The sequence below is a fragment of the Pituophis catenifer genome, unplaced genomic scaffold, assembly GCF_029215685.1.
Source record: "Pituophis catenifer annectens isolate HBS135680 unplaced genomic scaffold, rPitCat1.0.hap2 SCAF_10, whole genome shotgun sequence".
NCBI classification, from domain to species: Eukaryota; Metazoa; Chordata; class Lepidosauria; order Squamata; family Colubridae; genus Pituophis; species Pituophis catenifer.
The window spans coordinates 11,361,343-11,385,565 of record NW_027256890.1 but is presented as its reverse complement, the minus strand read 5'-3'; the positions used below and the strand labels follow the sequence as shown (position 1 = coordinate 11,385,565).

General features: G+C 43.9%; 1 protein-coding gene across 1 annotated transcript in view; it reads right to left on the bottom strand.

Moving 5' to 3' along the window:
- Nucleotides 1-24,223, bottom strand: part of NOS1 (nitric oxide synthase 1) — an 88,713-nt gene that overhangs the window by 38,007 nt on the left and 26,483 nt on the right. Inside the window, exons 3-9 of the mRNA XM_070951413.1 lie at nucleotides 22,139-22,273; nucleotides 17,099-17,244; nucleotides 13,253-13,415; nucleotides 9,037-9,128; nucleotides 3,545-3,686; nucleotides 1,349-1,488; nucleotides 153-327 (exon numbers count right to left, since the gene is read on the bottom strand). Of these exons, the coding sequence (XP_070807514.1) occupies nucleotides 153-327; nucleotides 1,349-1,488; nucleotides 3,545-3,686; nucleotides 9,037-9,128; nucleotides 13,253-13,415; nucleotides 17,099-17,244; nucleotides 22,139-22,273 (993 nt within the window). The remainder of the gene's footprint in view (nucleotides 1-152; nucleotides 328-1,348; nucleotides 1,489-3,544; nucleotides 3,687-9,036; nucleotides 9,129-13,252; nucleotides 13,416-17,098; nucleotides 17,245-22,138; nucleotides 22,274-24,223) is intronic.

The window sequence follows — 24,223 nt, the reverse complement described above, 5'->3', positions numbered from 1 at the left end:
CACAATTAGGCGTGAAATGACGCTTGATCAAATGGCAGGGCTGGAGGTGGGGGGCAAATTTTTAGTAAGGCGTCTAGAAAACAGGGCAGCCTTATCAGTGCAGTAAGTTTTGAAAGATCCGGAAATGTGATTTAAGAGAGAAGGGCCACTACCTCTAGGATGTTGTAACGAGAGCTGTCACAGTAATCCCGGACTCCGATTTCGGTCCCCATGTACCAGCCGCTGAAGGGGCATGCCGAGAACTCCAACCCTCCGATCTCCAGCAGCATGTTAGAAACAGCTGGCAAGCCATACCATTGAAGCCCAAGATCTTTAAACCACTCGATTCTGTTAAAGGGAAAAAAATAAAATAAATAAAAAGCAGAAACAACTAGGACAAGGTCCCCCTAGAAAAGCTACAGAAGATTAATCTACTTGAAGAACATCTGAAGAACTTTGTCCAATTCTGGAGGACATTGATCCATCCACTGATCAATCAATCAATCGAAGAACCGTGCTGACGCAGTGGTTCGAATGCAGTTTTGCAAGCTAACTCACTGCCCACTGTCAACAGTTCAATCCTGACCGGCTCAAGGTTGACTCAGCCTTCCATCCTTCTGAGGTTGGTAAAAATGAGGACCCAGTTTGTAGGGGGTAATAGGCTGACTCTGTAAACCGCTTAGAGAGGTAAAGCACTGTGAAGTGGTATATAAGTTTAAGTGCTATTGCTATTCTTCCTTCCTTCCTTCCTTCCTTCCTTCCTTCCTTCCTTCCTTCCTTCCTTCCTTCCTTCCTTCCTTCCTTCCTTTCCTCCCTCCCTCCCTCCCTTCCTCCCTCTCAGTGGTTAAAATGCAGCATTGCAGGCTAACTCTGCTGATTGCCAGCAGTTCGATCCTGACTGGCTCAAGGTTGACTCAGCCTTCCGTCCTTCTGAGGTCAGTAAAATGAGGACCCAGATTGTTGGGGGCAATAGGGCTGACTCTGTAAACCGCTTAGAGAGGGCTGGAAAGCACTGTGAAGTGGTATATAAGTCTAAGTGCTATTGCCATTGTTATCAATCAATTATCAGTCCATCATGTTTTGTGGCTCACAGCAAATTCCATGCCTAAGGATCGATCCGTAAAGTACATCATCCTAGCACACAACTAAACTATAATGCACAATAAAAAGCCAGAGAGTAAAGGAACCACCATTATGGTAAGTTGGATAGAACTTACAGGGGGAAATGAGAAGTATTTTCGACCCATGCCGAAAAGTAGGTTAATGGCGCCCTATCTCAAATGTCCCACAATATAATTAAGTTTAGGGATTCACCGCCGCTTGACGTCAACTTAATGGGAGCCAAGAATAACAGGCATTTTTGACTTACTTGGGATGTCGAATGGGGACTTCCAACACTAACTCAGATGGGATCTCAAAAAGTTCAGGATCATTCCCATTGGCCTGGAGAAGGAGCGGTAGGATGTCAAATCTGCCATAGGGAGCTTTCCATCCTTGCTGCATGCAAATCTGCACCCAAAAGAAAAAAAAACAAGTAGGTTGGTGGATATCCATGCAACAAAACACACGTGCAAAATGTGAAGTCCACCAACGTCTGTCGGTTGATCCGCAGAATGCCCTTAAAAGTGGCGCTTTCTTTGCATCTGGGATGTTGGGGACGATGGGACCTGAACTCATGGTCTGCAGATGGCTAGCCTGGTGTCGTAAGCACTAGACCAGGGGGTCTGCAACCTTAAACACTCGAAGAGCCATTGGGACCCGTTTCCCACCGAAAAGAAAACACCGGGAGCCACAAAACCTGGGTGGGAGTGGCCAACTCGACATCACTCACTTCCACCAGTCACATGATCCCCCTAGCCACGCCTACCCAGCTGGTCATTAGGGCAGAGAACCGGTTGTTAAAAAACACCGGAAACTACAAAACCCTTTTGACATCTCTGTCTCTCTCCCTCCCTCCCTCCCTCTCTCTCCCCCCTCTCTCTGTATCTCTCTGTCTCTCTTCTCCATCCCCCGCCGTCACCCTTACCTTCTCAGGCCAGGTGAGGAGTAACTGGGAGGGGAGGGCAAGGGACCAGCCAGTGGTGGGATTACCTGACAGGGAGCCACAGCAGACGGACCAAAGAGCCACATGCAGCTCTGGAGCCGCAGGTTGCTGACACCTGCACTAGACCAAACTGGTCTTTTTCATAATTACTACTAAGTTTTTCATAACTAGTACCAAGACTCTACGATCAATTTGCAGCAGAGAGTTCAATTTTATTTATTCGCGAGGCTTGACAGAATCTAAATCAGTAGAAAAGCAAACCTTACATGCACCAAACTATATTCTATTTAATGTTCAGTAGTGAGCCCTGTTGTTGTCACAGGGCACTTCTGTTCCAATTTTGCACGGTTTCCCCTGAATAAGCTTCAAATACTCATCATTTATAAAGTGTTCGGTTGCTAAAAGAAGCTTTGGAATATAAGCGTGAAGGATCATGTTAATTGGTGTCAAACTGCTATTAAAAAAGCAACGAATGGTGGCTGCAAAATCGAGTTTATAAGATGTTGGCGACAATCAAAATGAAAAGATTACTATTAAGCAGACTTGGATTCAGAAGTGTTTTTAAAAAATACATGCAGTCAATTTTCTTTTTTAGCTCTTTGAGGTACTACAGACGAGAAGCACAACAATGAGTTCTAATTATTAGTTCACAACTATGAGTACATTCTTCTTCTTCTTCTTCTTCTTCTTCTTCTTCTTCTTCTTCTTCTTCTTCTTCTTCTTCTTCTTCTTCTTCTTCTTCTTCTTCTTCTTCTTCTTCTTCTTCTTCTCCATCTCCTCCTCCCTCTCCTCTCTCTCTTCCTCTCCTCTCTTCCTTTTCTCTTTTTTATTCTTCCTCCTCTCCTCTCCTCTCTCTCTTTCTCTCTTCTCTTCTCCTCTTTCTCTCCTCTCTTCCTTTCCTCTCTTCCTTTCCTTTCCTCCTCTTTTCTTCTCTCTTCCTCCTCTCCTTTCCCCTCTCTCTTCCTCTCCTCTCTTCCTTTTCTCTTTTCTTCTCTCTTCTTCCACTCCTCTCCTCTCTCTCCTCTCCTCCCTTCCCTCTCTCCTCTCCTCTCCTCTCCTCTCCTCTCCTCCCTTCCCCTTCCCGTCCCGTCCCCTCCCTTCCCTTCTCTTCTCCTCTCCTCTCCTCCCTCTCTCCTCCACTCCCTTTCCATTCTGTAATCTTCTCTTCTCTTCTCTTCTCTTCTCTTCTCTTCTCTTCTCTTCTCTTCTCTTCTCTTCTCTTCTCTTCTCTTCTCTTCTCTTCTCTTCTCTTCTCTTCTCTTCTCTTCTCTTCTCTCTTCTCTTCTCCTCTTCTCTCCCCTCCCCTTCCCTCCTCTTCTTTCTGAAACACTTCCCACATCCCTTTTCCTTATCTGTGATCTGAGACATCTTTGCTATGCCAGTGTCGAGTGTGCAGCCCCTGTTTCCTGTCTCCCAAGATCATCCTCACAAAACCATTACAATAATTTAATGGATTTTTCCCACCGCGGGTATGCTTATCCTTATAGGATTCTGTACAGATTCTCCACGTCATGCACCAACCTCAGTCAGCTCCACACTGGCTGGATCGCCCAGGATGGTACCGTCTGGTTGTTTATAGCCAGCATAACGGATGAGTTGGGAGTTCCAGACTCGGAAGTCATGTTTGCCATCAGTCCTCTGGGGGAAGATGGTGATGGCCGACCTAGGAGGACAAGAGAAAAAGGTTTAACATTCCTAATGGAAAGAGAGTTACTCTGCAGACAGTGCTTAGCCAGGAGGTCCACAATCATATGGAATAGAATAAACTGGAAGGGACCTTGGAGGTCTTCTAGTCCAGCCCCTGTTCAAGTAGGAGACCCTACCAGTGATGGATAACCTTTTCCGGACTGAGTGCCAAAGCGTGTGCCCGTGCCCGAGCCCCCCCAAATGCAATGCACATATGCCGCCGCATGATCTGTCCCCGTCCACATACACACACAAACACAGCCAGCCGAGGGTTAAGAAAGTACTTGGCACGCACACAGGTCGTTATCTCAAACTTGGCAGCAATATAATCACCGTCTGCCAAGAGCATTTACTGCAACAGATAACATAAAATTACATACGCATTGCAAATAGTCCAGCAAAACAATATTCCTTTCGGCAGCTTCAGACGTTGTTCAAGTGACTAGCCAAAGTTAGTTTTTGTTCGTCACGGGGTTTTACCAGCCACCACCCTCTCTTATATAGTCTCTGGGGTGTGGTCCAGTGACTCAGTTCTAATCCCTAGCACGCCTCCTTAACTGCTGCAACCGTTTATCACGCCTTCGTTGGCGTGCATCCAGGAATGACGGCTCTCCTTCGCTCTCATCTGAGACACCTGGCTCCTGGCTAATCTCCTCTCCCTCGGCCGGCACCTGAAACAGTGCCAGAGGGGAGGGGCCTGGAGAGGGAGGCCTGGCTGACTCCTCTTCCTCATGCTCGGAGCCTTCTTCCTCCGATGAGATAGGCTCAGAGGGCGGGGCCACAACACCGCATACCTACCCCCTGCACATGCACCCCCTACACGTGCCCTGCACCCTGCACAAGCATGCACGCCCCCACCCCCACCTATACGTGCGCGGGCCCCCCACACAGCCCTGGACCTGAAGACCAGCTCTGGGACGCATGCCATAGATTCGCCATCACAGCCCTATACCACTTTAGACTGTCTAGAGTAGATTCTTCTTAAAAACCTCCAGTGATGAAGCACCCATGATTTCTGGAGGCCAGCTGTTCCACTGGTTAATGGTCCTCACTGTTAGGAAGTTTCTCCTTAATTTCAGGTTGCTTCTCTCCTTGGTTAGTTTCCATCCATCGTTTCTTGTCTTGCCCTGTTGAGTGCTTTGGAGAATAATTTGACACCCCCCCCCCCTCTTCTTTGTGGCAGCCCCTCAAATACTGGAATAGGGCTATCATGTCACCCCTATTTTTTTCTTTTCTTTAACTAGCCAAATCCAAATCCTGCAGCCCTTCTTCGTAGGTTTTAATCTCCAGGCCTTTGATCGTCTTAGTTGCTGTTCTCTGCACTTTTTCCAAAGTCTCAACCTCTTTTTTATGGTATGGTGACCAAAATTGGTTGCGGTATTCCAGGGGTTGGTCTTACTAAGGCTTTATAAAGTGGTACTAGTACTTCAGGTGATCTTGAGGTCTGTTTTGCTTCATCTCCTCTGTGGCCTGACCTGGCTGAGAACGTCAAGGATGCCAGCCAAAAACTCTCACCTGGGCACTGGTGCAACACACATTATCAGGACCATGGAGAGTTCAGTGTAGGATTGATCCTAAATGTTTGTTTAGTGCAGCTAAAAGAGTTGCATACAGAGGCTGCAAACATCTCTGTTTATATATATTCATGTCTTAGCACATCTGCTGATAAGAAGACTCTTAAATTTTTAAGCAAAATATATATATATAAAATGCACCCACCACAGAGAAGCTGACCTTCAAAATGTTTGTATCGTTTAATGTTCACAGTAGGTTTGTCCGTGGGTAATCCACTTTTCATAGCATTTTGGTTAAACATTTGAGGGTCAGTTTATCCGTGGTGTGATGATCTGGGGCATGGCATGAAGGCAACACAGCCAGAGAACCGGTATGAGTCCCTTTATTGGCACCAACTTTGCCCCAACGTCCTGTTTACTCTCCGGCCTGAAGAAAAGCTCTCCCACAAACCTGCAGCAGCTTCTGGCTGCAGATACTCCAGTCCAAATGCTGTAAACAGAATGACTGCAATCAATCAGTCCAACAGGGCAAGATAAGGAGTCCCAGAAGCGAAGAATAATTCCAACAGGACAAGATATACACACAGAAGCACGACACTAATTCAAACAGTCAGGAGGAATGCCAGGAATGCAGGCCACAACTCTCAACACTGGATGAATTCAGCATTTGTTCCCGAAAAACACCCCTGCCAACTGCCTCTCCTTTAAACTCCATCCCCAGGTGTGCCTTGTGAAGGGAATCAGGGCCCTTTCCTTCCTCGTAAGCCACACAACCCACGTTGCTCTCTTCTGCGTTCTTCCCTGTGCACCCTAGGATGAGGAGGGGGTGGGCCTTGGTCTTCATCTGAACCCCCTCTCCTTTGTTCTACCTCCCTCCTACTTTGCCCAGCATGACTTTGGCCTTCCCCAGTTTCCTCCACAGCCAACGGAGCCATTCTCCTGCTCTCTGTCAGCGGTTCATCTTCCGTCTCAGATTCAGACTCCGATGGGGGCATGACACGTGGTCATTTATGTGCAAGTAAATATGGGATACACCTCCCCAAAACAACTCAACTGGGCTAAACATTTGCTACCTCTGAGTATCCTGGCAGTGCTGTAGAATAGGTATCGAGAGATTATTTGACTCTCTCTGCGATGGAGGATGTTTTAAGACCAGGCATGTCCAACCTTGGTTAAGTTCAAGACCTGTGGATTTCAACTCCTAGAATTGAAGCATGGCTGGCTGAGGAATTTTAAGAGTTGGAAGTCCACAGGTCTTAAAGTTGCCAGGGTTGGACACCTCTGTTTTAGACGGTCTTGTTTGGTTCTGCAAAATAATTGGAGCTGTATTCCTGGAAGGATTCGTTTCGCTTGAAGGCGGAGTTCCTTTGTTTTTGTTTTTCTTTGCAAATAATGTTAAGCTCATTTTAGCTCTTACCATACTATTTTTTTTTTCTTCTTCTTCATCTTGAAATAAAAGGAAGGCCGGCCTCTAATTTACAGCAATTATAGCAATTCAGCAACTCTGCTGGAGATGCTTTGGGAGAAGGCGGTAAAGAAGGGGATATGTATAAGCCACGGGTAGCCATGGGTCTGTAAGGCTACCACCTCTTGTTCTATAGGCACCTAAGCTCCTATGGAATCCTTTGTAGGCTGTCAATTCGAGTGGAAAATCCACTAGAAAGGATGGATTTTCATTTCATTTTTTTATTTTATTTGTTTGCACCCTGCCTTTATTATTTTTACAAGTAACTTAAGGTGGCAAACATGAGTACCCCACTTTCTTCCTCCTGTTTTCCCCATAACAACAACCCTGTGAGGCTGAGAGAGAGAGAGAGAGAGAGAGAGAGAGAGAGAGAGAGAGAGAGAGAGAGGGAGAGAGAGAGAGAGGGAGAGAGGGAGAGAGGGAGGGATTGGCTCAAAATGACCCAGTTTACTTTCATGGCTAAGGTGGGAATGGAATGGAATGGAATGGAATGGAATAGAATAGAATAGAATAGAATAGAATAGAATAGAATAGAATAGAATAGAATAGAATAGAACAGAACAGAACAGAACAACAGAGTTGGAAGGGACCTTGGAGGTCTTCTAGTCCAACCCCCTGCTGAGGCAGGAAACCCTACACCACTTCAGACAAATGGTTATCCAACATCTTTTTAAAAGCTTCCAGTGTTGGAGCATTCACAACTTCTGGAGGCAAGTTGTTCCACGGATTCATTGTTCTAACGGTCAGGAAATTTCATCTCAGTTCTAAGTTGCTTCTCTCCTTGATTAATTTCCACCCATTGCTTCTTGTCCTGCCCTCAGGTGCTTTGGAGAATAGCTTGACTCCCTCTTCTTTGGGGCAGCCCCTGAGATATTGGAAGACTGCTATCATGTCTCCCCTAGTCCTTCTTTTCATTAAACTAGACATACCCAGTTCCTGCAACCATGTTCTTCGTGTGCTTTAGCCTCCAATCCCCTAATCCTCTTGGTTGCTCTTCTCTGCACTCTTTCTAGAGTCTCAACATCTTTTTTACAGTGTGGTGACCAAAACTGGATGCGGTATTCCAAGTGTGGCCTTACCAAGGCATTATAAAGTGGTATTAACACGTCACGTGGTCTTGATTCTATCTCTCTGTTGATGCATCTCAGAACTGTGTTGTCTTTTTTGGCAGCTGCCGCACACGGCTGGCTCATATCTAGGTGATTGTTTACTAGGACTCCAAGATCCCTCTCACAGCTACTACTATTGTAGTAACTGTAGATAACAGTAACTATAGAATTCACAGTCTCCTGGTGATTGGCCGAAAGTCACTCTGTCAGCTTTCACGGCTACGGCGGGAGTTGAACTCATGCTCTCTTCTGCTTTTTAGCCTAGTGCCTTAACCACTAAACCAAACTGGTTATTGGAGATCCTAACTTTGGCTTGCTCCTTTTTCTGCTGAGTTTCTCAGCTCAGGTAAGATAACAAAGCAGGCCTTGGTCCAGTGCCATCATGCCATTTGCACACACACACACACCCCTGGAGTGCATGCATTAAATCGTACGTTTTAAATCTGGAACGGCTGTCATGTCCAGTAGCAGAAAAGATTTAATTTCTGCAGACACAGAAGGCAGGGTTAGACCCAAAGGTTTTAAGATCCTGGAAGGGCCAATTAAGAAAAACCGTGTAAAAGAAGGAGAGAATTTGACAGGCCTCCCACTTTACATCTGGGGCTGGCTCAGCAAGTAAACCCTGATAAACTCTTAAGCAGGCTTAACGTGAGCTCCGTTATCCAGGTTGCTCTTGGTTGCTCTTCTCTGCACTCTTTCTAGAGTCTCAACATCTTTTTTACAGTGTGGTGACCAAAACTGGATGCGGTATTCCAAGTGTGGCCTTACCAAGGCATTATAAAGTGGTATTAACACGTCACGTGGTCTTGATTCTATCTCTCTGTTGATGCATCTCAGAACTGTGTTGTCTTTTTTGGCAGCTGCCGCACACGGCTGGCTCATATCTAGGTGATTGTTTACTAGGACTCCAAGATCCCTCTCACAGCTACTACTATTGTAGTAACTGTAGATAACAGTAACTATAGAATTCACAGTCTCCTGGTGATTGGCCGAAAGTCACTCTGTCAGCTTTCACGGCTACGGCGGGAGTTGAACTCATGCTCTCTTCTGCTTTTTAGCCTAGTGCCTTAACCACTAAACCAAACTGGTTATTGGAGATCCTAACTTTGGCTTGCTCCTTTTTCTGCTGAGTTTCTCAGCTCAGGTAAGATAACAAAGCAGGCCTTGGTCCAGTGCCATCATGCCATTTGCACACACACACACACACACACACACGCAAGCACTCACACAGACACCTACCTGAGATTCCCTTTGTTCGTGGCATATTTGATATGGTTGCAAATGTAGTTGAACATCCCATGGGCCGTGGTACAATCCCGGGCATCGAAAACCTGGAAAGAATTCAAGCAGAAGAGTTATGGAATTACGATCTAAGGAGCAACAACAAAGACAGTGAGGAACATGAAGGTGTCAGGTTTCGATGCTATCTCAAAATAAATGAATTTCCAAACTGCCGATCTTTGAGGAAATTTTCTCTTTATTGAGCATAGTGATCTGTCCCTGGCTCTTTCGTGGTCAGCACTGACCTTTGCCCCCCAAGGCCTCCCTTTCTGATCCCCAATTCTCTGCGTCTCATTGGCTATCTTCCAAGCCACTCTCCTCATCCCATCTCGGTCAGATCACAGGAATGTCCCCCCCTCCTCCCATCTCCGAGGAAACAGAATCTTCAAAGGAATTAAGTAGGCAAAAGTTCAAGCTTCTCCTCTCCTTTTCATATGTCAGTGCTGGAACGCTGACAGAAGGTCCAGGTTTGCTCTTGAACAAACAAAGATAGTGTATGTAAGTGTATGCAGGGGTGGGGCTTCAAAATTTTTTAGCAAGGGGTTCTCTGCCCGGTTGTTGGGTGGGCGTGGCCATGGTGGGTGTGGCCTATTCGTAAGGTGACCAACTTTTTTACAATGAGAAGGAGGACACAAATAAATTGAAGAGAAAAAAAATTGTAAATAAAAGAAACGTTTTATTCATTGCAACAATAATGCGTGCATGCGTGTGTGCCGTGTCGTGTTTCGGTAAGAAGTAAACAAAGCCACTTGCGCGCAGTGTGCTCTCTCAAAACAATTCTCCTGTGCGGAGCTCATGCATCTCATACGCGTCTTGCCGCACTGTACTGAGCCTTAGAAATAGAAATAGAAATAAATAGACCCAAAATATAACCCAAAATATGTTTCAGGTAAGTAGAATAGAATAGAATAGAATAGAATAGAATAGAATAGAATAGAATAGAATAGAATAGAATAGAATAACAGAGTTGGAAGGGACCTTGGAGGTCTTCTAGTCCAACTCCCTGCCCAGGCAGGAAACCCTACACCACTTCAGACCACTGGTTATCCAACATCTTCTTAAAAACTTCCAGTGTTGGAGCATTTACAACTTCTGGAGGCAAGTTTTTTCACTGATTAGTTGTTCTAACTGTCAGGAAATTTCTCCTTAGTTCTAAGTTGCTTCTCTCCTTGATTAGTTTCCACCTTGACGAATCGTCATGTCAAATACAAATACGTCACATCACACGCAACAGATCGGATCGGCATCGATCGAATACGGAGATTTACAGATTCGTCTTCAAATATCAAAAAGGAGGACATGTAGGAGGACACTTTTCGAGAGAGGACAGAACTTACAAAAGAAGGACTGTCCTCCCTAAAGGAGGATGACTGGTCACCTTACTAGTAAGCCTCCTGCACCATGGTGGGGTGGTGGTGCGTTTTGACCCTCCCCGGGCTCCGGAGGCTTTTCTCGAGCCTCCAGGAGGGTGAAAACGGCCTCCCCAGGCTCCGGAGGCCCTAACCCTTCTTGAACTTCGGGTAAGCCCGTTTTTTGCCTTCCCAGAGCCTCTGTGCGCACCTTACACTTACCTGCATCCAAAACAGGCCAGGTAGGGACTCCTGGGAGGGGCGAGGTGGGGTGGATGGGGCCAGCCAGGAGTGGGATTTGAGGGTTCTCCGAATTGCACAAGAATCTTAGCTAACCTCCAAGCAGCCCACCCTGGAGTGTATGCATTAAATCGTACGTTTTAAATCTGGAACGGCTGTCATGTCCAGTAGCAGAAAAGATTTAATTTCTGCAGACACAGAAGGCAGGGTTAGACCCAAAGGTTTTAAGATCCTGGAAGGGCCAATTAAGAAAAACCGTGTAAAAGAAGGAGAGAATTTGACAGGCCTCCCACTTTACATCTGGGGCTGGCTCAGCAAGTAAACCCTGATAAACTCTTAAGCAGGCTTAACGTGAGCTCCGTTATCCAGGTAGGGGGAGAGGCACTGTTTTCGCATGCAAATCTCTGGAAGCGTTTTATTGGGGATTAAACATTTGCACAGAAAGGATGTTTGCCACTTCGACATGCCTCCTGTTCAGGGAGATTTTTCTTCCTTTCGGTTTAATGAAAGGAAACATACGGGGCGGGAGTAAGTGCTTGCAAAATCCTGAACTTAAAATATTTGGACAGCTTGTTTTAAATCAGATCCAACCCCCACCCCCAGCTCCCAATCTTCTGGGAGGGCTTCCCTGGAGCACTTCGGCCTCCCTGCAGACTTCTTAACAGAGTGCCAGTTTGCCAAGAATACTCATACCTCAGTGGTGGGTTTCAAAAATTTTTACTACCGGTTCTGTGGGCATGGCTTGGTGGGCATGGCTTGGTGAGCGTGGCAGGGGAAGGATACTATAAAATCTCCATTCCCACTCCACTCCAGGAGAAGGATACTGTAAAATCTCCATTCCCTTCCCACTCCAGGGGAAGGTTACTGCAAAATCCCCATTTCCTCCCGATCAGCTGGGACTCGGGAGCCAGAGAATAGATGGAGGCAGGGCCAGTTAGAATTTTTACTACCGGTTCTCCGAACTACTCAAAATTTCCGCTAACGGTTCTCTAGAACTGGTCAGAACCTGCTGAAACCCACCTCTGTCATACCTGCTAAGAATAATCGGTACTTGTGGTGGACGTATCCAAAGGGATTAAAAAAAAAAAGATTGGACAAAAGTACATACATGGCTAGAAAGAAAACGATAAAGCAACATATAGATTTAAAACCAGAAATGTTTTTGTTAGGTATTTTACCAAAAAAGCACAATAAAGGGAATATATATTTAACTTCACATGTGTTAACAGCAGCGAGAATTGCTTTTGCACAACATAGGAAAAATGAAGAGATCTCTACAGATGAAAATGTAATTAAAAAAATATTAGAATGTGCAGAAATGGACAGATTAACACTAAAAATAAAGGAGAAGGAAGAAACAGAATATTTTTTAACATATTTGTTTTATCAATCGTTAATGGACAGAAACAGAAGCTAGAAACTCAAAAGTTTAAGAGAATGATTAACTATACAATGAAGGTATATTAATATGGATAAGCAAATATTAATATTATCTCTTTTATTCATTAAAACATGAAACTCAGTCAACTGAACATTTAAAAATGTGTCATAAATATGATTGACTGGTGCTAATGGTTGATACGGGTTGCTGCCAGCATCCTAGGTATCAACCAAGTATCTTCTTAAAATATACAATGTTCCGAGTAGCGCAGTTTTTTGCAGTTCCGCTGGTTTTATTGCAGGAAGCTGCAATTTCTTGATGGGTTTTGTAAAATTCTTGGACATGGAACCAAGTGCCCCGATGACAATGGGTATCACTGTCACATGTTTCATCCATAGCCGTATAGTTTTGATGGCCAGGTCGCAATATTTATTTATTTTATTATTATTAGTTAATCTTTAGTGAGATTCACAGCTTTTGAGGCTGGCTAATAGCTCAGCAGCTCGAGTCCTAACCAAGGACCTAGGAACTGTTAAGGTATCATCGGAGAATGTAAGCTGTTCTGAGTAAGGTGGTTTTTTGTAAAAATTTTTGTAAAATTTATTATTATTATTATTATTATTATTATTATTATTATTATTATTATCATCATCATCATCATCATCATCATCATCATCATCTCTTTTATTAATTAAACATGAAACTCAGTCAACTGAACATTTAAAAATGTGTCATAATTTATAAATAAAATTATTATTATTATTATTATTATTATTATAAAATGGCTTATGAATATTATTATTACTATTATTATTTTTCAAAACTAACTGTACTCAGACAACACACTGATCATGTAGATATTGAGTTTTTATGTTTACTAAAGAAAAATGTATAAATTGAGGACCCAGTTTGTGAGGGCAATAAGCTGACTTTGTATAAATATACAAAAGGATGAAGGCTATTGCTGAGCACATTGTAAGCCACCCTGAGTCTTCGGAGAAGGGCGGCATATAAATAAAAATAAAATAAAATAAAATAAAATAAAATAAAATAAAATAAAATAAAATAAAATAAAATAAAATAAAATAAAATAAAATAAAATAAAATAAAATATATATTAAAAAGAATAATCTGTACTTGCCAATGTATATAAGCATGTAGGCAGGTGGCCTGCTGGCCACGCCCAAGGCTATCAGCTCCTCACCTGCAGCTTGGACCACTGGATCCTCCCCACGCAACGAGCGGCGTTGCGCCATGCGTGCTTGGCTCCATAGATAAGCTCCGTATCGCGCAACTGGTAAGTGTCCGTAGTTTCTATCTCTTTGGTGACTTCCACCAGCCTGTCCATGTGAGCTTTCGAGCCAGACCTGTCGGGGAAGAGAAGGAAAGACGTTAGCCATCATTCATGCCCCATCGTGGTGGGCACAGTTGACTTGCGCAAGGCAGTCCTGCCCCAAGCAAAACCTTCGTTCCCCAAAGAGGGAATAGGCATTGTGCCAAAATTGGCAATGATCATAATCACTATTAGCACAAGAAGATTCAGAAACTAGAATAATAGAGTTGGAAGGGGTTTTGGAGGTCTTCTAGTCCAACCCCTGTAGGCAGGAAACCCTACACCACTTCAGACAAATGGTTGTCCAACATCTTCTTAAAATCTTCCAGTGTTGGAGCATTCACAACTTCTGGAGGCAAGTCATTTCACTGAATCATTGTCCTCACTGTCAGGAAGTTTCTCCTTAGTTCTAAGTTGCTTCTCTCCTTGATTAATTTCCACCCGTTGCTTCTTGTCCTGCCCTCAGGTGCTTTGGAGAATAGCTTGACTCCCTCTTCTTTGGGGCAGCCCCTGAGATATTGGAAGGCTGCTATCATGTCATCCCTAGTCCTACTTTTCATCAGACTAGACATACCCAGTTCCTGCAACTGTTCTTTACATGTTTTGTCCTCAAGTCCCCTAATCATCTTTGTTGCTCTTCTCTGCACTCTTTCTAGAGTCTCAACATCTGTTTTTACATCGTGGTGACCAAAACTGGATGCAGTATTCCAGGTGTGGCCTTACCAAGGCATCATAAAGTGGTATTAACACTTCATGTGATCTTGATTCTATTCCTCTGTTTATGCAGCCTAGAACTGTGTTGGCTTTTTTTGGCAGCTGCTGTACACGGCTGGCTCATATTTAAGTGAAATATTTAAGTGAGCCTCTTGGTTTCTTCTAACTCTGGCCACTTTCAAAGCACTCATTAACACAGGGAGAGAAGTTTCTGAATGTCCAGAGATGTTTCTTTTCTATGCAGTGTTTGAGGTCAGACAAATTTGTTTTACTAATGGCTTACCAGGAAGGGCTCAGAACGCCGAAGGGACATGCCATAATATTTCAGCTCATTTCCAAGCTTTTATCGACAAATTCTTTTGCCTCTTTTAATGTAAGAGCAACTCGTTGGTTGCAAGCAGAACTAAAAGCAACATTCGTCAAATTAATCATAATCAGCACCATGAGAAATCCGCCCGAAGCATCAAGAATAATGATCCACTTTATCTCTAGCTTTTCAGACAACATTCAACTCGTTATTTATGGACCTTAAATCCTCGTTCCTTTCTCTTCCTTATTACAGAAAGTTCTTCTAACCCAAGGATCTCCAAACTTGGTTAACTTTAAGTCAAGTGGACTTTATCTCCCAGAATTCACCCCCCCCCAGCATGGGGGAATTCTGGGAGTTGAAGTCCGCAAGTCGTAAAGTCGCTAAATTAGAAGACCTCCGATTTACCCAAATGTGTTCTGCAGAGGAGAGATAATATTTTAAGAAATATTCATGCCAGACGTATATTGTTAAGGTTATTGTTGTTGTGTTACCAACCAGCAGAGTAGATTGCACAGTGAAACGTTGCTGAGAGCAATGAATAAGAGATAAGCAAACTGGTTTATTAAAAGCTTACTTTATAGTAGAAAAACAGTCTCATAGTCTTTAAACAAATTCCAAGTCTTTGCCAGTAAATCAGTCCAGTAGTTACAGAATCTTCTTACTCAACAAACAGTAGTTGGTTAGAATAACAAACTCACTCTGGTTCACAAACCACGATGGTTGCAGATCCATCCAATGATAATTAGCAGATAACAACTCCTCTCAATGGTAGCTTATCATCAACAGCAGCATCATAGCAGCAACCTCTCAACAGCATATCATAGCAGCAACTGAACACGTTGCAGTACCTTGCTTAAATATTCTCACAACCAGTAATTATGTGATTACAGCATGACTCAGCATTAATACATTTTCAGATAAAGTAACAGTACACTTATATTGCCTGGACAACATAGTTAGGCTCAAACCATATCCTAACATATATAATTAACCAGGCAGACCCTACTGGTCACTTATTTTAAAGAGCCATCCTTAATTTGCAAGTCGGTGAAGGGAAACAGTAATAAGGATATAATAAATAATACTAGAATATGATATACTGGTATACCAGAATTAGTAGAAACTTGTTATTCTGTAACCATTAGGTTCCTGTAATACATATATAGCCTTTGTATTTGTATAACACACATATATTGTACCTTTATATATGTAACACAAAAATGCCTTTGTATTTGTATCACATATATTATGCCTTTATATTTGTATCTCCTGTAACAAACATATTCTGTTAGTAGGCCTCGATAATGTATCTGGTATTTGTCAAACGTATGTTCCTGCCATTTGATCTGAACCTGTATCAATCTTCTTCCTGTTTTTCTTGTGCCATCTAAGAGCATGGTACGTATCTCAGTTGGAACTGCAGACATCATCCGAGGGATAATTTACACTTCAGCTCTAACTTACAACTTCGATCTGTATAAGCTCGTTCCTTGCAGAATCAGGGGGCCAAATGAGCAATTGGGAGAACCAAGGAAGAGATAATGCTAATTGGGAGGCTTCTGTTCCTTTGCAGGGCAAGAAGGAATACACAAAGCTAAACTAGGATGCCAGAATTGGGTACTAAGCTGATGCCTCTGAGGGTATAAAAAGGACGCCATATCTTCCCCAAGGGGTGGCTATCTCCTCACATGCATTATATCTGTATGTTCTGGATATAGTCCCACCCAGTATTTTGTTTTTGGCCATAAATAAAATCTGCTTCTTTTTACAAGCCTCATCTTGAGTCTCTCTCTTTGGCATTCTGGTGACTCAAGTGTCAGGTTTCGATGCCATCTCAAATAAATTGCACTCCCAAACAATTAATCTTTGCTGAAGTATTCCATTTATTGAGTACGACAGATCTGGCCCCGACTTCGTCGTAGCCGATACTAACCCTCTGACCCCCAAACCCTTCCCTTTCCGTTCCCCAATTCTCATCTTCTCATTGGCCATCTTCCAAGTCAGTCTCCCCAGCTTCTGACATCAACCCACAGGAATGTCCCCCCTTCCATCCCATCTCCTAGGGGATATTATCTACAGAGAAAATAAGTAGGTGAAAAGTCAAGCCTTGTCTCCTCCTTTTTATGGCAGCATCAGAATGCTGACATCATGTATATTTATATATATCGGCCAGAGGTGGGCTTCAAAAATTTAAGCAAGGGGTTCTATGCCTGGTTGCTGGCCGGGCGTAGCCATGGTAGGCGTGGTCTAGTCGGCCTCCTGCACCACGGTGGGGGGCATTTTTGCCCTCCCCAGGTTCTAGAGGCTTTCCTCAAGCCTCCAGGATGGTGAAAACGGCATTCCCAGGCTCCGGAAGCCCTTTGGAGGCTGGTTTTTCACCCACCCCGAGCCTCCTTACATGCCCTGCATCCAAAACGGGCCATGTGGAGACTCCTGGGAGGGGCGGGGCAGGGTGGGCGGGGCCAGCCAGGAGTGGGATTTGAGGGTTCTCCGACTGCACAGAATCTTAGCTAAAGGTTCTCCCGAACTCCTGTGAACCCCCAGCAGCCCATTCCTGAAGTCGGTCACCCTGATCGTAGTGAATGGGACAAGATGGTGCAAGATTGCCCATGGTCAAATACCTTACAGAAATCATGACATTTTTGGGGGGCAAAATTCTCTGCCTCCAGGAATTGCAGAGGCCCCCAACTTACCTCTTGATGGAGGAGTAGTACTGGTCAATGAATTCTTTGGCGAGGAGGAGGAGCTGATCTTTTGTCCGGACTTCTTCAGGTTTTCGGACATGCTGAGAAGGTATCATGATGGAGCCCATGCAGACCTCTTCACTGCAGGGGGTCACCTGAAAGGCAAGAAGTGGAAAGCCACCTGGTCAGGAGTCTGTTCACCTGTTGAAGGAGTGTTTCAAAGAACACAGTGGATGTGCAGTGGATGCTCCAGGGATGGAACAAGTTCAGAGACAGTTTATTTATTTATTAAATTTAGATGCCGCTGATCTCACTGCCATGGGTGGCGCAGTGGTTAGAGTGCGGTACTGCAGGCTACTTCTGCTGACTGACGGCTACCTGCAGTTTGGCAGTTCAAACCACACCAGGCTCAAGGTTGACTCGTCCTTCTGTCCTTCCGAGGTGGGTAAAATGAGGGCCCAGATTGTTGGGGCAAGAGGCTGACTCTGTAAACCGCTTAGAGAGGGCTGTAAAGCACTTTGAAGCGGTATATAAGTCTAAATGCTCTATCTATCTATCTATCTATCTATCTATCTATCTATCTATCTATCTATCTATCTATCTCAGCCTACCATCCTTCTAAGGTGAATAAAATGAGGACCCAGATTGTTGGGGGCGATGGGCTGATTCTATAAACCGCTTAGAGAGCACCGTGAAGTGGTATATAAGTCTAAGGGATATTGCTATTGCTATGGGCCTCTGGATGGCAGAGACACACTCTGAATCACATTCTGGGGAGAGAGAAGTTCCCTGACGATGGGCTTCAGCATGAGTCCGAAAAAGCAATAGCAATATCTCTTAGACTTATATACCTTTTTACTTATATACCGCTTATAAACCTCTAAGCGGTTTACAGAGTCAGCCCCTTGCTCCCAAAAATCTGGGTCCTCATTTTACCGACCTCGGAAGGATGGAAGGCTGAGTCAACCTTGAGCGTCTGGATTTTGTGCTTGAGATGACAATGGTAATCATGAAGATGATGGTGATGATGATGATGGTGAAGATGAGATGCTTCTAAGAAGGAACTAGGAAAGATGGCTAAATGAACCGTTTTACTCAAAATAAAGAACACATCCAACTTTGTTTCTCCTTAAAAACTGCCCCTGGACTTTTTTTTTTTTTAATTTGATTTATATGCCGCCCTTCTCCGGAGACTCAGGGCAGCTTACAATGCGTTAAGCAATAGCCTTCATACTTTTGTATATTTTATACAAAGTCAGCTTATTGCCCCCATAATCTGGGTCCTCATTTTACCTACCTTTGAAAGGATGGAAGGCTGAGTCAACCTTAAGCCTGGTGGGATTTGAACTTGCAGTAATTGCAAGCAGCAGATGTTAATAACAGTGCATTAGTCCACTGTGCTACCAAGGCTCTGTTTTGCTTTTGTGCTTGAGATGGGGGGGAAAAAAAATGCAGCTTTGACTTTGGGTTTTGCTGATTATATAGGTTTGTTGTTTGAAATAGCTAGTATATATTAAGTGCGTAAAAGTAAATAGTTGAGGCGGTGACATCATTAGTTTATTCTACTGCGCTAAAGAGACTCAATAGAGGTTTTCCCCCCCTCCTTATCCCTACACCTCTTTCTTTCCCCATTCCCCCTTTCTCACTATTTTTTTTCCATTTGGATTTGATACTTTGATCAGTTTAATTTAAAAAATATATAAAAGAAGCCTCTCAAGAGGCAAAATCTTCATGCTCTTAAGAGTTTAACGGATCTCTTCGGCTGCTTACGACATACAAACCACCTGTATTTGCAAGAATCACTGAAAACAGCAGCTTGGCAATTGTCTCTCTGGCATGAATATTATGAAAGAGGGAGGGGGAAAAATCAATAAATCAGAATTTCTATTCTGCTCCTTCCCCTAGTTGATTTTTTTTTCCTTTTAAAAATCAGATGGGGAAATCAAAGCTCATTTTATAACTTCGTTGGCTTTCTTTTCTGCACTTTTTCCACGCCCCAGTCACTCTTTCTTGAAAAGCAAGAAATGTGATTCTAAAAAGCGTTCCGTGCTATAGATTTCTATGAAAGCGGTGTGAGATTGGATGGCTTTGTATCTTCCTTACTTAATGATCCACTCCGGGTTGAATTTGCCCGCTTTGCAGCTGCTGCACCCTAGATGCATGTTTTTAAATGATGCCATCCTTTGCGACCTTCTTATTTGCATCTTTAAAAACCTTAGCTACAAAAAAAATAATAATAATGCCTTGATGATCACATCTACCCTAGGTCTACGTTCTCTCATTTATTCATGTTTCTTTTTCGCTCCCGGTTTCAGTTACTGGTGTTTTGCTAATCTATCGCACACGTGCGCCTGGGCGCATTGAAGGAGCATTTGTCTGCGAACAGCCGCATATCACCAAACATCAAGTTTCTTTGTGGGCTGACATTCTTTAACGTGGCACCATCAGAAAGAAACCTTGATATGAATGAATGGCAGGGTACAGACGCTCGCTTTGAATTGCTGCTCTGCAGAGGTTTATCTACGCACAAGGAGGCAAAATACGACAATGGGGGGTAGGGAGCGGGGAGATGGGAGACTAGCTGAAGAACTGAACCGAAGTGCAAATTACTCACTCGGCAATTCCAGAATGAAAGATTCAGACATTTGATGAAGAAGGCTTGAATGCAGAAAGGAAGGAAATGAAACACACAGAGGGAATGATCAAAGAAGTCAAAGAAGGAATGGAAGAAGGAGAAGAAGGAATGGAAAAAGATGAAGAAAGAATGGAAGAAGGCAAAGAAGGAATGGAAGAAGGCGAAGAAGAATGGAAGAAGGCAAAGAAGGAATGGAAGAAGGCATAGAAGGAATGGAAGAAGGCAAAGAAGGAATGGAAGAAGGCGAAGAAGAATGGAAGAAGGCGAAGAAGAATGGAAGAAGGCAAAGAAGGAATGGAAGAAGGCATAGAAGGAATGGAAGAAGGCAAAGAAGGAATGGAAGAAGGCGAAGAAGGAATGGAAGAAGGCGAAGAAGGAATGGAAGAAGGCAAAGAAAGAATGGAAGAAGGCAAAGAAGAAATGGAAGAAGTCAAAGAAGGAATGGAAGAAGGCGAAGAAGGAATGGAAGAAGGCGAAGAAGGAATGGAAGAAGGCAAAGAAGGAATGGAAGAAGGCGAAGAAGGAATGGAAGAAGGCAAAGAAGGAATGGAAGAAGGCAAAGAAGGAATGGCATTTATTCCCAGTCGCAGTTACACCACAGGAACTGCACTATCCAGAAAAGAACATAATAACAGAGTTATAAGGGACACTGGAGGTCTTCTCGTCCAACCCTTGCTCATGCAGGAGACCCTATACTTTTTCAGAACAATGGTTGTCCAATCTCTTCTTAAAAACCTCCAGTGTTGGAGCATCCACAACTTCTGGAGGCAAGATTCATTGTTCTCACTGTCAGGAAGCTTCTCCTTATTTCGAGGTTGCTTCTCTCCTTGATTAGTTTCCATCCGTTGCTTCTTGCAATGGATAGACAGGGTAGACACTTGCTTTGGAAACCTTTTCCTCCTCATGCCCTCCAGACAAGGTCTGATCTGAGTTCTGAAGCTCTTTGGCCAATTTTCCACCATGTTTTTTTTTGAACCTACTTATGTCATTATGGGAAATTTAATGGGTGATGGGTTCCACCATCCACCAATTCTTAAACAACTTCTGCTGCTGTCAACGTGCCCAACCTTGAAGCCTCATGGTGCATCTGAACAACATTACAATAACTTCAAAAAGCAGTAACTCAGTTCTCAGGGGCTGAATCCCTTCTGTTCCAATTCTGCTCATCAGAATTCTCTAACTCTGTCCTAAAGGATTGTTTGAGTGTTGGGATTAGGTTGAGGCATTTTGGCTTCTGCAGTAGAGTAATACAGATAGTCCTCGATTTATCACCATTCCTTCAAAAACCTAGGGCCTCCCTCATCCTCCAATGTACCACATGTTCCAAATAACAGCCATAACAGGGGAAAACAGGGATTTCGTGGGCATCTTAACAACCACAGTGGCTATGACCATAAAATTCTGGGCTACAATAATAGCAATATCACTCAGATTTATATACTGCTTTACAGCCCTCTCTAAGTGGTTTACAGAGTCAGCCTCTTGCCCCCAACAATCTGTGTCCTCGTTTTACCGATCTCGGAAGGATGGAAGGCTGAGTCAACCTTGAGCCAGTCAGGATCGAACTCCTGGCAGTGGGCAGAGTTAGCTTGCAATACTGCATTCTAACCACTATGCACCATGGATGGATAGATCGATGGATGGATGGAAGGAAGGATGGATGGGTGGGTGGATGGATAGAAGGAAGGAAGGAAGAAGGAAGGAATAGTAATAGCACTTAGATTTATATACCACTTCACAGTGCTTTACAGCCCTCTCTAAGCCATTTACAGAGTCAGCCTATTGCCCCCAACAATCTGGGTCCTCAATGTACTGAGCTCGGAAGGATGGAAAGCTGAGACAACCTTCAGCCCTGTCATGGTTGGAACTCTAGACTGCAGGCAGAATTTGCCTGCAGTACTGCAGTCTAACCACTGTGCCATCAGGCTCCACTGTGCCACTTGGTTGTAACCAGTGGTGGGATTCAGCTGGTTCTGTCCGGTTCGGGCGAATCGATAGCGCCGACTGCAGTAAGCTCTGCCCACTCACCCGGACATAATGCCTGACCTATTTAGTCACATTTTGGAGGCCGTGTGCATGTGCGGGAAGCGAGTACGAGAGTAAAGAGCAAGCACGGAAGGCCGAGCATGTGTGGTAGCACGTGCTCACATTTGCGAACTGGTAAGGAAGGTAGGTGAATCCCCACCTCTGGTTGTAACTCAAGGATTACCTGTAGTTCCTCCCCCATCTTCTCCAGTCAACCTTCCTTCTCTCTAAGGTTAGTCGCAATCTTTGAGAGTGAACCCTAGTTGCCTGAACTGGCTGCTTCACTCCACTAGTAGAACCAGCCCTTGAGAAAAGCTTTGTTTCGAGGAGGTTTCCTTGGAAACAGTCACCAAACATGTGGAAGAATACTCATGCTGCATCTCACTTACCATGGAGCACTTCAAATGCAAAGTATCGTTGAGCACCGAGCCAGTTTCCCAGTTCTTCACTTTGGCAAAACGCGGGCACTTGGAAGGGCTTCCGTTCACCACATTTTTGGTCGGTGACTGCTGGCCAGAAGGGACCTGAGCAAATAAGAGTAGAAAGAGAATCGTGATCTATGAGATGGTTTGGTCCAGCCCAGCTATTCAGAAAGAGGCTGATATCAGGGTTAGGGAGGTAGAGCAAATAGGCAAGTCTCTCGGGCTGAGGGTATGTGTGCAAATTGGGAAGTGGTTGGTGGAGCTACTCATGAAATGGAGGCCCCAACCAGTTACCAGACCCTCATTTCATTAAAAGACCAACTAGTTCCTCACCATCCTGGATGGATCTTCATGGAACGTCAAAACATTCCTGCAAATTAATATGTTTGTGTGTGTGCTTGTATGTTGGGAGTTGGGTAACTTGTGGTGAAGTAATCTATCCATCCATCTGTCTGTCTATCTATCTATCTGTCTGTCTATCTATCTATCTATCTATCTATCTATCTATCTATCCATCCATCCATCCATCCATCCATCCATCCATCCATCCATTTATGTCATCTATCTGTCCTATCTATCTATCTATCTATCTATCTATCTATCTATCTATCTATCTATCTATCTATCTATCCATGTCTGTCATCTATCTGTCCCATCCATCCATCCATCCATCCCTGTCATATCTATCATCTATCTATCTATCTATCTATCTATCTATCCATCCATCCATCCATCCATCCATCCATCCATCCATCCATCCATCCATCCATTTATGTCATCTATCTGTCCTATCTATCTATCTATCTATCTATCTATCTATCTATCTGCATCCATCCATCTATGTCTGTCGTCTACCTGTCCTATCTATCTATCTATCTATCTATCTATCTATCTATCTATCTATCCATCCATCCATCCATCTATCTATGTCTGTCATTTCTGTCATATCCATCCATCCATCCATCCATCCATCCATCCATCCATCCATCCATTCCTCCATCCATTTATGTCATCTATCTGTCCTATCCATCCATCCATCCATCCATCCATCCATCCATCCATCCATCCCTGTCATATCTATCTATCTATCTATCTATCTATCTATCTATCTATCTATCTATCTATCTATCTCCCTCCCTCTCTCTCTCCCTCCCTCTCTCTCTCGTTCGCTCTCTCTCTCTCGTTCTCTCTCTCTCTCTCTCTCTCTTTCTCCCTCCCTCCCTCCCTCCCTCCCTCCCTCCCTCCCTCCCTCTCTTTCCCTAACTATCATATTTAGAAACCACCTCACTCTCTCTCACAGAGGGACCCAGCCCTAATATGATTCTGGAAGGATTTCTTCTCATGCTCTTTGCTCTTCCAAGCTAGCTGTTCTAGAGGGCTGTGATGTCTGTCACCCTCAAGGTTAGAGAGATTAAGACTTTGCAAGTGTGGGTGGAAGCATGGCTGAAAAAGGCAGAGAGCAAAGAATTGACAAGGGGGTGGATTGTCAATCAGAGGCAGAGTGCATGCATCACAATTGCACATGATCCCCAATTGTTTTCTCATAAAGGTAAAATTTCCTTCATGTCAAGCTGGGGATTTCAGGAACTAATCCGTGTAATTTTCTTTGCAACTGTTCAGAAGTAGTTGACTCTTGCTTTCTTCTGGGATATAAAAAAATTACTCTTTTTTATCTAGCTAATATTAGAAACCAGTTCGAACTAGGATAAAGCCTATTTAACTTCCCAGCCCAGACAAGTTTGCACCCGGATTGCTCACTTATGGTCAGCCTTGGAAGACGGTCAAGGCAAGAAACACAATAGCTCCACTTTTATTGTAAGCTTGCAATTAACACAATCTTGCAAGTCTGAAAGTGCATTTCACACAAACACCCCATTTTGCTTTTACAGTCCAAGAAATTAGGGTGGGTCCCTTCCAAGATGTTTACCATTCCTTCTGTGAGTTCAGCCTCATCATATCTGACTGTTGCTTGTTCTGCGGTTCTTCCTCCTGTCTCCCAAGGTTATTCTCACATACCATACCATTTCTTTCTTTCTTTTTTTTTTGTAATAA